This window comes from Arvicola amphibius, chromosome 4, assembly GCF_903992535.2.
Source record: "Arvicola amphibius chromosome 4, mArvAmp1.2, whole genome shotgun sequence".
In the NCBI taxonomy this organism is placed as follows: domain Eukaryota; kingdom Metazoa; phylum Chordata; class Mammalia; order Rodentia; family Cricetidae; genus Arvicola; species Arvicola amphibius.
In genome coordinates, this window is record NC_052050.1 from 89,073,816 (window position 1) to 89,090,736 (window position 16,921).

General features: G+C 45.0%; 1 protein-coding gene across 3 annotated transcripts in view; it reads right to left on the reverse strand.

The window, feature by feature from the left end:
* Nprl3 (NPR3 like, GATOR1 complex subunit) overlaps nt 1-7,119 on the reverse strand; it is a 39,803-nt gene extending 32,684 nt beyond the window's left edge. For all 3 annotated transcript variants that reach the window (XR_006020788.1, XM_038325060.2, XM_038325059.2), the window contains exons 1-2: nt 6,893-7,119; nt 379-448 (exon numbers count right to left, since the gene is read on the reverse strand). Coding sequence is in view for 2 of the 3 variants with exons in the window: in XM_038325060.2 (XP_038180988.1) it covers nt 379-448; nt 6,893-7,010 (188 nt within the window). In the remaining variant the exon portion in view is untranslated. The remainder of the gene's footprint in view (nt 1-378; nt 449-6,892) is intronic.
* Nucleotides 7,120-16,921: the final 9,802 nt, after the last annotated feature.

Below are 16,921 nucleotides of genomic sequence, written 5' to 3' on the forward strand. Positions count from 1 at the left end.
AGTGTCAGTCATGGCAGCCCCAGCTGCCACTGTCACCTGAGAAAGAATGTGCCCAGGCTGTACTGTTTCCGAGTAGGCACGGGCTGAGGAATCAGGCTGAGGACAGCGAAAGGGATCGGCCTTCCTCTAAGAGCCTCTCACTGGAAATAATGTAACCCGCAGACATGCCTCGTCCAGACTCCGTTACTTACCACAGCTGCTGCTGGGCTGAAATCTCTGAGTCAGAGACAGGCAGTACAACCAGCTCTGCACTACCTAAAAGCATTCACTACATGGAAGAGAAGGGCACCAGATTTCTCAGAGGGACAAACATCTGGGTCAACAGAAGGGTAGAGCTCTGGCCAGGCCTGCTGCCCAGAATGACTGGTGAGCTCTTACCTGGAGTCACCATCCTGGTCATCAACATGTTCACCCGTATTGTTGACAGCGTATCTGCTGCGTGGTTTACCTGAATGAGGGCAAAAGAAGAATGGCTAAAAAAGTAGGATCTCTCCACACACAGGACTGTGGGGCTATTAAAATCCATGGCTTCCACTGTATACACAATTATTCAGCTACAAAGAGGAACAAACTCATACATCCTAAAAATAGTAGGTTGAATGAAATAAGTCTGATACACAATGTCAAACATTATTTAATATGAAAACTCTATAATAAGCAAATTCACAGGGATACAAAGGCAACTGGACATTAGCAAGGGCTGGGAACAAAGGAAAATGAATTATTATCATTACAGAACTTCACTTTAAATGACGAAACCTTTGGAAATACATAATGGTGACAGTTTCACAATGGAAAGAATGCAGTTAATGCTACTGAAATCACGTACTTAAAGTGGTTTAAATGACAAGACTTGCGTTATAATAAAAAACGTTCAGGGGTTAAGGATGCATGTAGCTCAGTGATAGCGCTTAATCAGCATGTGAAACCAGGGCCTATCTGGAGAACAGAAAAGATTATAAGAAGGTTTCCAAGAAGCTATGACAATATGAGAAAATGGCTTTGCTACTCTTTGGAGGAGGGGACTGAGACAGGATCTTACTATGTAGCCAGGGTCAGCTTCAATTTCTATACAGCTGAGGCTGGACTTGAACTCCTAATCTATCTCCTAAATGTTGAATATTACAGTGTTGGGATTACAGATGTGGGCCGCCATGCCCAGCTATGAACCTTAATTTTCTTACATAAAAATTAATATAACCATAATTACATGCATGGGGAATATACATTTAAATATCCTAAATGTGAAATGGTGATTAGACAGTAAAGAGAGAAGAATTTTTAAAAGTATATACCATAGCCTTCATACAATACACATAAACAATTCTTTACTAGAACACTATGGCTTAAAAACTTGGTTTAAAACCCATATGATAAATTAGGGGTGATGACGCATGTCTTTAATACCAGCACTTGGAAGGTAGAGACAGGCAGATCTCTGAGTTTGAGGCCAGCCTGGGATACAGAGCGAGTTCAGGACAGCCAGAGCTGTTACACGGTGAGACCCTCTCTCTCAAAAATTAGCCCAGGGGCTAAGGAGACAGCTCTGTGGGCAGCGTCTGTTATGCAACTGTGAAATGGCAGCATGTGTCCATAGTCTTAGTGTTGGGGATGCAGACAGATGAGCTGCAAGGCTCCAATCAAGCCAAGACATTAATCTCCAGATTCAGTATGATCCTGTTAAGAAAATAAACTAAGAAGGGATTGGGAAAGACATCCCAGTGTTAACCTCTGGTCTCTACAGATGCCAAAGTATGAACACACATGCACACACACATACACGTTTATATAAATATATATAACTAAACATAAATTAAAAATAGTCAAGTATGGTGGAATGTGCCTTTCCTCCCTCTCTCTCTCTCTCTCTCTCTCTCTCTCTCTCTCTCTAAGACAGGGTTTCTCTATGTAACATCTCTAGCTGTCCTGGAACTCGCTTTTATAGACCAGGCTGGCCTCAAACTCACTGAGATCCACTAGTCTCTGCCTCCCAAGTGCTGGGATTAAAGGCATTCACCACCACACCTGGCCAAAATTTTTTTGTTTGTCTGGCTGGTTTTTTGTTTGTTTGTTTTGGTATTTTTTAAAACAGGGTTTCTCTGTGTAACAGCTCTAGCTGTCCTGGAACTCACTATGTAGACCAGGCTGGCCTCGAACTTACAGAGATCCACCTGCCTTTGCCTCCTAAATCCTGGGATTAAGGGCATGTGCCACCATGTCTGGTTTGAATATGCCTTTCTTCAATCTCAATTTTTAGGAGGCAGAGGCAGAAAGATCTATATGCGTCTAAAGCCAAGCTGATCTACACACTGAGTTCTAGGCCAACCAAAATATAGAGACAGTGACTCAAAAATAAAAATAATAAAAACAACAAATAGAGGCTGGAGAAATGGTTTAGCTGTTAAGAGTACTGACTGCTTAGGACTTATCTTAGATTCCGAGCACCTATGACTTGGCTCACAACTGTAACTCCAGTTCTAGGTGATGAACTCTCTGGCCTACATGAGCACTGCACACATGTGGTACACAAACACGCATGCAAGCAGAAAGCCCAGACACATAAATAAAAATAAATAGAGCAGGGTGATGGCAGTGAATATCTTTAATCCCAGCACTCAGGAGCCGAGGTGGGCAGATCTCTGAGCCTGGAGAGAGAGAGAGAAAGAGGGAGAGGGAGGGAGAATGGGAGGGAGAGAGGGAGAGAGAGGGGGGGAGAGAGGGAGAGAGGGAGAGAGGGGGGAGAGAGGAGAGAGAGGGAGAGAGAGAGAGAGAGAGAGAGAGAGAGAGAGAGAGAGAGAGAGAGAGAGAGAGACTCTAAAGAGAGTCATCAAGGAAAAAACATCAAAACATTAGTAAGGGAAAGAAGAATGAACAGAATAGTTAGGATGCAGTTCAGTGCTGGAACACTTACAAGGCCCTGGGTTCCATGTCACCCACTGAAAGAAAAATAGACTGAAAGAATAGAAAATATGCTATTTTATTGAATGGGAATATCCAACAGAAAGGTTTTTTTCTCCCCTATTGATCAGAACATTTCAAAAAGCTACTTCTGCTCTTTGATCTCAGAGGTTGAAAAAGAACTGTCAGTGTTTACAAACATTGTTACACAGATATTGTGCTGCCCTCTGAGGCCTACCACCTCAAGAAGTTAGCCTGTGGCAAACATGCCTACCCTACCAAGCACAAGTCAAAGTCTACTAGAGTGCCAAGACTAAGAGACAAAATATAGCCAGTACTGGGCAAACAAAGCAGCCAGGCATGGTAGCTTGTGCCTTTATTCCACCACTTGGAAGGCAGAGGTAGGCATATCTCTCTTAATTTGAGGCCAGCCTGATATATATAGTGCTTCTGGGCCAGGAGGAAGTCCCTGTCTCAAAAAAATACAAAGCATCTATTGCAGATTCAGGATTGAATTTTGTGAAGGAGCAACACCTGAACCCAAGAAGGGGCTACTCTCCAGCTCACACTGAGAATTTCAATTGTCATATAATAATGTTCTAGTTCTAAAAACTAGGGGGGAAGAAAGCTGCCTCTACTTCCACCTCCAACAAAACACCAACCGTTTGAAAGTAGAGGCTAACACAATTGATACTAAAGTTTCTGGTGAAAAATAGTCAAAATTTCCCAGGATAATACTGAAGCGGAAAAGGCCATATCTGTAGTAAACAGAAAACAAAATGGCAAGAGACTCACATGTAAAGAGGCCATTAAAGAGAGAAGAAAGGCGCTAGAAATGTAGTCAGTTGGTACAGTACTTACTTAGCATGTACGAAGCCCTAGGTTCAATCTCCAGGACCACATAAAAGCAAGTTATGGTACATGCCTGTAATCACAGCACTCCGCAGGTGAGAGCTGGAGGTTAGTCTTGGATGCATGGAGGTCATCCTCAGCTACATGAGACTTTGTGTCAAATAATAAAATGAAAAAATAAACACTGGAATTTAGCATATGGTAGAAGTGAGGTGACTCAATAAGATGATATAGCCATATGGAAAACTGAATTATGTTGGTTTTTTAGGACCAACATCCAAGGAAATCCAGCAACCATATGGCCACATCCTGGCCTGTCTCCGTTTCCCTTCCATAGGGCTCTAGAGACAAGCAAGCAGGATACACAACTCTCAGCAAGTGCCCAAACTCTAACAGCTCTTAGGAGCCTCTACCTTAGATCAAGACAAATTTTAAGACCAAGAGTGGTGGTTCACACCTTCAATTACAGCATTCAGGAGGCAGAAGTAGGAGGATCTCTATAAATTCAAGACCAGTCTGGTCTAACTCCAGGTAGCCAGGGATACACAGCAGGACCCTATCTTAAGTAAGGAAATGAATTCATTTTAAAGCAAGACAATAAATGTCCTAAAGAAAAACTCAGGAGTGCTTTCTCTTGTTAATAATCTTGAAATGCACACAGAGTGGTGGTGTCACACACAATCCCAGCACTCAAGAGGCAGAGGCAAGCAGATCTCTGTGAGTTCTAGGTCAGCCTGGTCTACAAGAGCTAGTTCCAGGATAGGTTCCAAAGCTAGAGAAACCCTGTCTCAAAAAAATCAAAATAATAATAATAATAATCTTGAAATGCTCACTTGCAAACCTAGCACCCCAGAACCAGAGAGGAAGGGTGTCACCAGCTTAAGAGTAGTCTATTCTACACAGTAAATTCCAAGCCAGCCTGGAATACAGAGTTAAGCCCTGACTCGAAGCAAACTGACATCATCCTCCTCTAACAGAGCAGAAGGCCTTAGAGATAGCAAAACTCAGAAACCAAAAGGGATTAGATTTGAAAACCTGACTCCGTAAAAATCAAAATTTTGGAAAACTACACAGAAAAAGTAAACTAGCTATTTACTGTGATAAAAAAAAAATTCCTTTTTGTGTTTCTGAGACAGGATCTTACGTTGTAGCTCTGACTAATAAGAACCTCACTAGTTAGACCAGGCTGGCCTGCGACTCAGAGATATCTGCCCAACTCTGCATCTCCAGCGCTGAAATTGACAGCATGCACCACCACTCCTGACCCAAAAGTCTTACTTTGCTTTGTTTTGTTTTTCAAGACAAGGTTTCTCTGTGTAGCCCTGGATGTCCTGGAACTCACTCTATAGACCAGGCTGGCCTCAAACTCATAGAGATCCTCCTGCCTCTGCCTCCCAAGTGCTGGAATTAAAGGCATGTACCACCACAGACCAGCAAAATTCTTACGTTTAACTCAAATATATAAATAACTCAAGTCTATAAGGAAAAACTAAGTATTCAATAGGAAATCAGGCACGGGATATGAATTCTCTGAAAAGTAAATTCAAATGGCTCTGAAAACAGGAAAACATGCTTGTTCTCAATAAGACAAATGCACAAATAAAACTAACAGATACAGGAAGGCGATGGTGGTACACGCCTTTAATCCCAGCACTCATGAGATAGAGGCAGGAGGATCTCTGTGAGTTTGAAGCCAGCCTGATCTACAGAGTGAGTTCCAGGACAGTCAGAGCTAAGCAGAGAAACCCTGTCTCGAAAAACCAAACCAAAACCAACATTTATCAGAAGCAGCTGACTAAGAGACTGAAAATGAACCTGTTTAGGACATGACCATTAGCCCTCAGACTCAACCACGTGACTCGAGACTTGTTCACACAGATATTCTACAAAAGACTAACATCCAGAAAGGACATGTGCAGTTTGAGGGGGCATTGTTGATGATGGTGGTGGTGTTGGGCATGGTATGTGACCTAAAAGCACAGGTGGAGGCCAAAACAAACTGTGAAGTGTCTTCCTTTATTGGCATCTTACTGCCTTGAGACGGGGTCTCTCCCTGAACCAGAACATGTCCCTTCAGGCTAGGCTGGCTGGCCAGGGAGCTCTCGGGATCAGCCCATTTCTCAATGGTGACATTACAGGCACCACAGCCATGCCAGGCTTTTTATATCGATGCTGGGGGTTCAAAGTGACATCCTCATTCTTGGAGAGCACTCTTGAGAGCACTGAACCACCTGCCCAGCCCCCAAAAGACTGAAAAACACTGTAACAGAGAACCAGATGAACAATTCATAGACTGCTCATCTCAAGGAACCCGCTGCAGTCATTAAAAAGAACAAGGCCTCTACAAAGGTTGATCCTGTGTTCAACATACAAAATACAAATAAAAATGAACAAACGGTGTATTTCCACTTCTACTTAGAGCATACTGTGTGTTTATGCTTGTTTCCCAGAAGGTTCTGGAGAATGGTAAAGGTGGTACCTCCTTTAGGGACTATGGGAGGGGGTCCTGAGAGCATGATACCAACTTTGTTGTTGTAGTTTAGCACCTTTGTATCATATTACCAAGTTTTAAGAATAACATTCACCCACAGAGGAAGCCTGCATTCTCATACAGAGGTGCACTACCACTAAGGATGTGTTCAACAGATGGAAGCGGATTCAAGGCAGAGGACACACAAAAACGAGCGTCCTGCGATTTGCTGGGGGTTTTGGGGGTGACGCAGTATTTCACTATTCGGTGGATCCACTTTTGGAGTTCATGTGCAGGGGGGATGATTATCAAAACGGTGAGCGGTTGTCCCGCAGTAGGTAAGGAGCAGAGCTCAAGGGCAACTTCAGACCTTACAATGATTTATATTTTATATTTATATTATTATAAAATAATTAATAAATTCGTGTTTGTGTGTAAAATCTGGTGTCGGAGAAAAGGTTGGCCTTGAACTCATGGCAATACTCCCGCCTCGGCCTCCTGAGAGCAGGGATTACACGTGAGCACCACTGCTAGCGCCTGCAATTCTTAGGTATTTATAAACTGTTTCATAGGCTGGAGACTCCGGAGTCGTGCCGTGGCCCTTTTCCTCCTCCTCCTCGGCACGGTGCCCTGCCGGACGGGCAGGGCGGGTGGCCGCCGGGCGCCACTTACTTGTCTGGGACGCGGGGTGCTCCTGGCTCCTCTGGAAGGGGTACCTGAAGAGCAGCTTATTGCCCCTGCTGCCCGAGCTCACCAGGATCACGCTGATGGGGCTGGTGTTGTCCCCCATGCTGCGGGGGTCGGGGCGGGGGCCTGAGGGAAACACTGAGGGCAGGAGCCGGAGCCAGGCACCAGCCCCGCACCGACACGGAGGAAGCCGGCGCCACAGCCGGGACCCAAACGCGCGCGCGTCCTCACTCTCGCGAGACTTCCCCGGTGCCGGGGGAGGGGGGGGGGAGCCGGAGAGTGCCATCAGTCAGGGTCTCTGCGCAGGCGTGGACGGCTGGAAGCGCAGGCGCGATGCCTTCTCTGAGCTGCTGGGACTCTCCAAAGAAGTGTCTGTAATTTATATGCTTGATTTGACCAGAGCGTATAAAGTTAAAACTTAAAAGTACGAGAAGGAACCGGGGCTATGCAGAGAAACTGTCTCGAAAAACCAAAACAAACAAACAAATACATACATACATACATACAAATTATAGATATAGATATATAGAGAGGTCGGGCTCATACCAGTCTGGGTATCACATAACAAAGACGCATTCATTTATTTTATTTGTTTCCTAAAATTTATTATGACAAAAAGTAGTCTTATTACATTTTTATTACATTTTTTTCAACTATTACTCAGAGAGAAGATACCATTTGATTATTTGCCAGTGTCTGAGAATTGCGCTTACATTTGCCCTTTTGATGGTTTGGATGTGTAATGTGAAAGGGATGCTTTTGCTCGCTTTGCAAGCCTTTATCCCAGTCTTGTTGAATTGTATGGTACTGAGGTCTCCCACGATACCCACCAGGGGTCCCTAGAATGGAAGTTAGGAGTCAGGAGTAGGAAGGGGCAGTGAGGTTGGGAAGGAAGCAGATGGGAATATGGGACTGGGTTCCTGGGGATGGTTAAAAGACGTCGTGGGACCTTCCCACCAAGATGGCAAAGAGTGACTAGGTGTCCAGGCGCTTGGGCCAGGAAGGGCTGTGGTCCAGGCTTTCCTCCGTTCACCAGGGCCTTGGGACTCCAATGGTCATCTCTGGGACAGGAAGGACCTTAATGAAGGAGCCCAGGGTTTCCACTGTTACTACCTTAGGACCCGCTTTTTGCCAGCAACTTCCACAGGAGTGTTCGCAGTTTTCTCTTCTATGTAATTACTAATGACAGCCAGGCTTAGTGGTGGAGACCTGTGTTTCTAGCTACAAGGGAGACCAATGTAGGGGGAAAGTTAAAGCCAGCCTGGGCAACTCAGTGAAACCTTCTCGAGGATAGAGAAGGCTGCAGATGTTGCTTAGTGGTGAGCACTTGGCCATCACGCACCAAGCCCTGGGCTCAATCCTTTCTACCACGGCTAACTCTAAAATAGCGGTGGAAAGAGCTGATGCTGAGTGCCGGGAGAGGACCACTGCAGCAGTCTGGTGTACTTCCCTCCCACGCGGCCTCACCCAGTACTGACAGCAGGACAAGGAGAGCCCAGGACCACCTCAGGGGTGTTATCTCAAGGTGCAGCATCTCAGCCCCCCCCCCCAAGCTGTCCGCATCATTGCTAAGAAACCCCAGCAACTATGGTCACACTGTGGTCTGTGGATCCATGGACACCACTGTGGACCCCGGTTCTCTCACCAGGAGTAGGATTGGAAACTGTTCAGTGAAGCACCAGGGCCAGCCTAGGCTCTGCAGGGCATGGCCTCGGACTCTGCTGTGTTACGTCCCATAGAAGTGAGTCCTCTTTTTATTTTTTTTAATGTTCATTGGTCTTTGGCCTGTATGTCTGTGTGAGGGAGTTGGAACCAATGGAACTTGAATTATAGACAGTTGTGAGCTGCCATGTGGGTGCTGGGAATTGAACCTGGGTCCTCTGGAAGAGTGGCCAATGATAAGCCATCCCTCCAGTCTCCATGAGCCCTCATTTCAAATTTAAGCAATGTGCTTTCATAACCTTCTTGATAGAAGAAGTAGACTTTTGGAAACTGGAACTTTGGAACCTTGCTCCCCAGCCCCCAGGGTCTCCCTTGTGCCGAGTGGGAGGCCATAGGGATGCCAGGCCTTATCAATCCTGTCACTTGGTCAGCCAGAGGGCTGGGTGGGGCTCACAGACACTATCTGGGAGCCACCTTCTCCACTGGGTGTTCCTGCCTCTCCAAGAAAGAGCCACTTGCCCAGAATTGCAAAAGGACAGTTTTGAATCCCATGTCCTGAATTCCTGTCGCTAGAGGCAACCCTTCATAGCACTGAAGTGGAAGTTAAGCCTTCTCCATCGCAGAGGTTTAAACGATGAAACTGAACTCACAAGGCTAATTTACCCTCCCAACACGGTCACCTTTCTTGGGGGCTTCTACTTGATTGACCAGATAGACATCTCAGCCCAGTTACTCAAGCTCGGAATGTGCCTGGAGCTTGCAATTCTGACTGCAGATCAGCAGCTTCAGCATCCTGGACTCTGCACAGGTCTGGGGTCTTTGTGTTCACAGGTGGAGAAACCAAGACTGGCTTTTCCCCAGTCAGCACCCCAGCCTACACCACCACACAGCTGGTTCCCTCCTCCGCTGGAACCATAGGCACATTTAAATCCCCCTGAGCTTCTTTTTCCTTACCTTAAAAACCCCAGTGATGATAGAACTGCCCTCACAGAGAGAGTTTGGTGTGAAGAACTTGGAAAGCCTTGATAAATGTCACTGATCTTAGGTCACACAAAAGCAATCCAGTACAAACCTGCTGCCAAATACATACTATAGCATTGGGAAGCTTTAAAAAAATGTGCTTCGAATCTCTTTTTTTATGATTTATTTATTTTTATATGCATTGGTGTTTTGCCTGTGAGGGTGCCAGACACCTGGAATTGGAGTTATAAGCAGTTGTGAGCTACCATGTGGGTGCTGGGAGTTGAACTCAGGCCCTCTAGAAGAGAAGCCAGTGTTTTTAACCCCTGAGCCATCTCTCCAACCCGCTTAGAATCTCTCTTAATCCTGATATTTGGACATGCTTTTATTCTTTTTTGTTTGTCTGTTTTGTTTTGAAACAGGGTCTCTCTACATAGTTCTGGCTGTCCTGGAACTCACTGAGTAGATCAGGCTGGCCACTTGAACTCACAGAGCTCTGCCTTCTGAGTGCTGGGATTAACAGTGTGTGCCAAATTCAACTACTCTTTATTTAATTTTATTTTATGTATTTTATAGTCTGATTTGCTATGAGACCTGAGAATCAGAACTTCAAGGCTGGCTGGAGAGATGGCTCAGCAATTAAGAGCATTGACCGAACTTCCAGAGGACCCGGGTTCAATTCCCAGCACATACATGGCAACTCACAACTGTCTGTAACTCCAGTTCCAGTGGCTCCAACACCCTCACACAGATACGCAGTTCACACATCAACGCATAAAAAAATTTTAAAAATTCAAGACCGTCCTTGGATATATAGTAAGTTTGAGGCCAGTTGTAGACACACAAAACACTGCCTGCCCAAAAATAAAAATAAAAGTGAGTAAATAAAAAAATAACATAGGCAGCAAGGCATGGTGGCACATCTCAGCAACCCCAGCATCCCAGAGGTCAAGGAGGCACATCTCAGCAACCCCAGCATCCCAGAGGTCAGGGAGGCACATATTAGCAACCCCAGCACCCCAGAGGTCAGGGAGGCACATCTCAGCAACCCCAGCACCCTAGAGGTCAAGGGGACACATCTCAGCAACCCCAGCATCCCAGAGGTCAGGGAGGCACATCTCAGCAACCCCAGCATCCCAGAGGTCAGGGAGGCACATCTCAGCAACCCCAGCATTCCAGAGGTCAGGGCAGCACATCTCAGCAACCCCAGCATCCCAGAGGTCAGGGAGGCACATCTCAGCAACCCCAGCATCCCAGAGGTCAAGGGGGCACAACTCAGCAACCCCAGCATCCCAGAGGTCAGGGAGCCACATCTCAGCAACCCCAGCACCCCAGAGGTCGAGGGGACACATCTCAGCAACCCCAGCACCCCAGAGGTCGAAGCAGGAAGTGATGATTTGGGCTTCATAGTGAGTTCTGAGCTAGTCTGGAGTAGACAGTGAGAATCTGTCTTAAAAAATAAAAATAAAATAAATAAAAAAGCCAGGCAGGGTAGTACCATGCCTATAACACTCAGGAGGCAAAGACAGGAGGATCGCTGCAAGTTCAACACTATTGTGAGCCGCACAGCAAGTTCCCGGGGAGTCAAGTTTATATAGCAAGACCACAACTCAAAAACCAAGGGAAAAAAATCAAACCACAGAAACAGGGTCAGTGAGATAGCTTCGTAGGTCAAGGACTTGCCACCATGTCTGACAACCTGAGCTCAATCCCAGGGAGCAACATGGTGGAAGGAGCCAATGCCCACAAGCTGTGCTCTGATCTCCACACATGTCATGCAACAATACCCCTCCCCCCAAAAAACACATTAAATAAGATAGAAATTATTTTTTGTTTTTTTTTGTTTTTTTTTTTTGAGACAGGGTTTCTCTGCAGCTTTAGAGCCTGTCCTGGAGCTAGCTCTTGTAGACCAGGCTGGTCTCGAACTCACAGAGATCCATCCGCCTGCCTCTGCCTCCCGAGTGCTGGGATTAAAGGCATGCGCCACCACCTCCCGGTTAGAAATTATTTTTTAAATATAAAAATCAAAATATGACATCCTAAAGATAGCAGCATTTAATAGTCAGTAGCATTTTGTGCATTCATAATAATGTATGTCCATCACCCTTCTCTAGTGCTATAATATTGTCATCACCCCAAAAAAGAATCTTCCTATAAGGTGCCCATTTCCTCTCTCCCCTCCCCAGGCCTGATAACCGTAATCCACTCTGTATGGATCTGCCTGTTCCAGACAGTTGCTGGACGTGGAATCACAAGGCATAACTTTGTGAATCTGTTTCTCTCACTTTCGATGATGTTTCCAAATTTTATTCATGTTCCCGTGTGTATCATCACTCCACTTTTATGGCTGAACGGTGTCTCATTGAATGGAAATATCATAATTATAATTTGTTTGTCATACATTGATGGGCAAGAAAGGTGTTTCCAGCCTCAGGGTATTTTGGATAGAAATATGTGACATTTTCCAACAGGTCATCAAATTCACAAACTTACTTCATCAAAATTACAAACTTATGGCCAGGCAGTGGTGGCACAATTTTAATCCCAGCACTTGGGAGGCAGAGGCAGGCGGATCTCTGTGAGTTCAAGGCCAGCCTGGTCTACAAATCAATTTTCAGGACAGTAAAGGCTATACAGAGAAACCCTGTCTTGAAAAACTTTTTTTAAAAAAATTACACAAATTTTCCCTTTCTTCTTCTTGGAGACAAGTTTTCTGTCCTGGAACACACTATAGAGCTCAGTCTGACCTCAGACTCAAAACAATCCTCCTGTTTCAGCCTGCACAATGCTTGGTGTTACAACTGTGTGCCACCACCCACAGTTTAAGATGAGAAACTTGTCATCATTACTCATCAGAATGAGGTAGAGCTGGGGATGCATCTGAGTACAGAGCATCCACACAGCATGGGCAAGGTCCAAAGCTTGATGTACAATTCTAGGAGGGGTGCTACAAACTACAGATCTGGGGGAGATAAAATACATGCAAAACTGATGAAGAAATTATATCCATATGTATTTTTTGATATATAATCCATATGTAATTTCATATATTTTCCAAATTCTGACACATCAGTGAGACCAGCATAACAGAAAAACGAGCATCAGGATACTTCAGGAGGAGGAAATCCAGCAGCCAGTGAAGGCGTGAAAAGGCTCAACCTCACTCACTACCAGGAAACCCACAAGAGAAATCACCACACTCCTGACCAGAAAGCCTAAGTCAAAGGAGACTAGAATACCAACAGTGCTGGCTATTTGGGAGGGAAACTCACATCACTATGGGAAATATAAATTGACCAGTTATTTGGAACAGTCCAGTGTTCTTTTCGTAACATTGGAAGTCCACGTGCCAGAGCTGGGGTGTAGCTCAGTTGACAGAGCGCTTGCCTAGCGTGAAGTCCTGGGTTCAAACCCCAGCGCCACGTAAACTGGGTGTGGCAGCTCGTGCCTGTGATCCCAGCACTCAGGAGATAATTCAGAGGTCATCCATGGCTACCTAGGAAGTTTGAGGCTAGGATACATGAGATCCTGATGGAGTTGTCGTGGAGAAATCGGGGAGGGAGGAAAAGGAACGTTTGGGTTGTTTCCACTTCAGATTATCATCAATAATAATGTTATGAGGGCCCTGACTGGAGATCAGCAGTTGGTTATGCTACAGCTGTTGGTTTAAGGGAGGCCTGATGAGCTGTCTTTAATCTCAGCACTCGGGAGGCAGAGGCAGATGGATCTCTGTGAGTTCGAGGCCAGCCTGGTCTACAGAGCAAGTTGTAGGACAGTTAGGGCTGTTACACAGAGAAACCTTGTCTCAAAAAAAAAAAACAACAACAAAAAAAAACAAACAAACAAAAAAAAACTATCCAAAGAGAATGACTATCATATTTGAATGAAACAGCTCACAGTTCACGGAAATAAAAAGTGATGCTGTTGCTATGAACACACTCCCATTGTTATTTTTAGATATGTGCTTCCTTTCTCTTGCGTGTATATGCAGGAATGGAACAGTAAGACCATATGGCAACACTACCTTTAACTTGTATTTTTGTTTGTTTGTTTGTTTTTCAAACAGGATCTCTCTATGTTGCCCAGGCTGCCCTGGAACTCCCTATGTAGACCAGGTTGGCCTCAAACTAGCAGGGATCTTTCTGCTTCTGCCTCTCGAGTGCAGGGATTAAAGCCTTGAGCCACCACCAGCCGGCTGCCTTCACTTTTTGAGAAACTGCCAAACTGCTTTCCGGTGTGCACCATTCAATCGCTTCCTGTTCCATTTTATCAAGATTCCAATTTCTTTAAATCTCCACGAGCATTTTTATTTTCTGTATGTTTGCTTGTTGTTTGTTTTCAAGACAGGATTTCTCTGTGTAGCCCTGGCTATCCTAGAACTCTCTCTTGTAGACCAGGTTGGCCTCGAATTCACAGAGATCTGGGATTAAAGGCATGCGCCATCACTTCCCAGTTTAAATTATTTTTTAATATCTATCTATTTTTGATTTTTTTTGAGGCACGGTTTCTGTGGGTAGCCTTGACTGTCCTGGAACTTGCTCTGTAGACCAGGCTGACCTGGAACTCCCCAGAGATCTGCTTGTCTCTGCCTCCTGAGTTGTGGGACTAAAGTCCTGTGCCACCACACTGGCTTTATTTTGTGGTTTTAATTATGGCCATCCTAGTAGCTATGAAGTGGTGTATCTACAATGTTTGTTTGTCTGCTTGTTTTTGATACAAAGTTGCACACTGTAGTTCAGGCTAGCTTGAAGAACTCACTATGTAGCCCAGCCTCGAATTTTGGTTTTGCTTTAGCTTTGGTATAGGAACTAAACTCATGACCTGTTCATGCTAAACTAAGTATGGGCTCTACTACTGAGCTATACCCAAGTCCCATAGTTTAGACAAGTTCTTTCTTAGATATATGATTGTCAAATATTGTTTTACCAGGCATGTGACACACATCTGTAATCCCAGCACTTGGGAAATGAGGCAGGAGGATCACAAACTCAAGACCAGCATAAACTACATAACAAGACCCTCTCTCAAAAAAAAAAAAAAATAGCTTGGTAGTGATGGCACACACCTTTAGTCCCAATACTTGGGAGGCAGAGGCAGGCAGACCACTGAGTCTGAGGCCAGCCTGGTCTACAGAACAAGTTCCAGGGCTACAAAGAGAAACTCTGTCTTGAAAAATCAAAAAATTAAAGTTAAATTTTAAAAAACTTAAAATCGCCGGGCGGTGGTGGCGCACGCCTTTAATCCCAGCACTCGGGAGGCAGAGGCAGGCGGATCTCTGTGAGTTCGAGACCAGCCTGGTCTACAAGAGCTAGTTCCAGGACAGGCTCCAAAGCCACAGAGAAACCCTGTCTCGAAAAACCAAAAAAAAAAAAAAAAAAAAAAACTAAAAATCAATTAGTAAATAAAAATTATTTTTCTCGCCGGGCAGTGGTAGCGCACACCTTTAATCTCTGCACTTGGGAGGCAGAGCCAGGTGGGGCTCTGTGAGTTTGAGGCCAGCCTGGTCTACAAGAGCTAATTCCAGGACAGCTAGGACTGTTACACAGAGAAACCCTGTCTCAAAAAAACAAAAGAAAATTATTTTTCTCAATCTGTAGGATATTATCAAACTTTAAGACTTACTATAAAGCTGTAGTAATCAAGGCAATGCATTGTGGTTAAACATAGACATGTAAATCAATGGGACAGAATAGTGTCCTGAAACTGTCTTATAAAAATATGACTAGCTGGGCAGTGTTGGTGCATGCCTTTAATCCCAGCACTCAGGAGGCAGAGGCAGGTGGATCTCTGTGAGTTTGAGGCCAGCCTGGTCTACTAGAGTTAGTTCCAGGACAGGTTCCAAAGCTACAGAGAAACCTTGTCTCAAACACACACACACACACACACACACACACACACACACGGACTAATTTGGGCCATCAAGATGACTCACTGGGTAAAGGCACTTGCCACCAAGCCTGAAGACCTGAGTTCCATCCCTAGGATCCAGATGGTGGAAGACAAGAACTGGCTCTCAAAGTTGTCCTCTGACCTCCAGCCTTGGCCCTTGCACACCCACTAAACAAATGAAAAGTAATGAAAATGTGGCTAATTAATGCTTACACTCTGTATCAGCCATGATGCCGAGAAGTGAGAGCTAATTAGCATGGGGTGGGGATATAAGCCTGAGGGTTGAATCCAGGGTCTCGCACAAGCTAGGCAAGCACACATCCTGAGCCTAGCAGCCAGTCAAGCTTTTACTAATCAGTGTGAGAAGTGAATTTAACAGAGAGCTTAGAGGCTTTGTGACAGTTAACTGTGGAGCAGACGTCCATGATCAAAAATATTAGCATAGCCTTATCATACCATACTGCAAACAAAATTTATTTAAAAATGAATCACCAATACAAACATAAAGCAAACTATGAAACTTTTAGAAGAAAATGTAGATAAAAACCTTTGTGTTTTGTAGTTAGGTAGTGAATTCTTAAGAATTCTTTCTCAATTTGGGTGTGGTAGCCCACATCTTTGATCCCAGCACTAGGGAGGTAGAGGTAGGTGGGTCTCTGTGAGCCAGCCTGGTCTCCATAGCAAGTTCCAAGTCAGCCAAAGCTACACAGGGAGACTCTGTCTCAAGAAAAAAAAAATCTAATAGAAGGTATTTGCAAACAATATCTGACAGACAGAACTATCCCCAGATCATACAGAATGCCCACAAGCCACCAGTAAGAGAATAGCCCAGCTTAAAAGGGGACAAAGTACTTAGGCAAAGAGGCTACCAAAGATAGCATATGGATAACGAATAGCCTCATGGAGTGATCTCCACATCACTGGCCTCTGGAGAAACACAATTCTCGGCCACAATGCTGCATCACTACTTACCTGACCAAACAGCTAAGACTCAAAAACTCTGGCAATGATACACATCGGAATTACGGGACAGCAAAGACGCTCATGAAAAGCTTGGCCTGCCTTATGAGGCTAAATCTGCCCTCCGCATATGCCAGCAATTCTACTCCTAGGTATAGATATCTACAGACACGGAGATAGAGAAATAGAAGCCTGTGTGCATGCAGAGCCTTCTCCATGCATGGTCAACGTGTCTGTTTGTAATAACCCCACACTAGAAACCACAAGAGTCCTTCGGGGACTGCAAGGATAAACGGCTGCATAGTCGCATCCTAAAATGAGATGTAGCCAACTGCTGGTACTGTAGATGAGTCCACAGGATATTAGACAAGGTGAAAGAAGCCCGCCGTAAAAGATACAATGCTGTGTGACCCCAGCCACACAAGTTTTTGAAAATGATGGATTAGTAAGAGGACGATGAGGCGGCAAATGGGTGACCGTGGGGGTTTCTAGGACAGCGGAGCCATTCTATATCCTGATTGTGAATAGGATACGTAAGTCTAT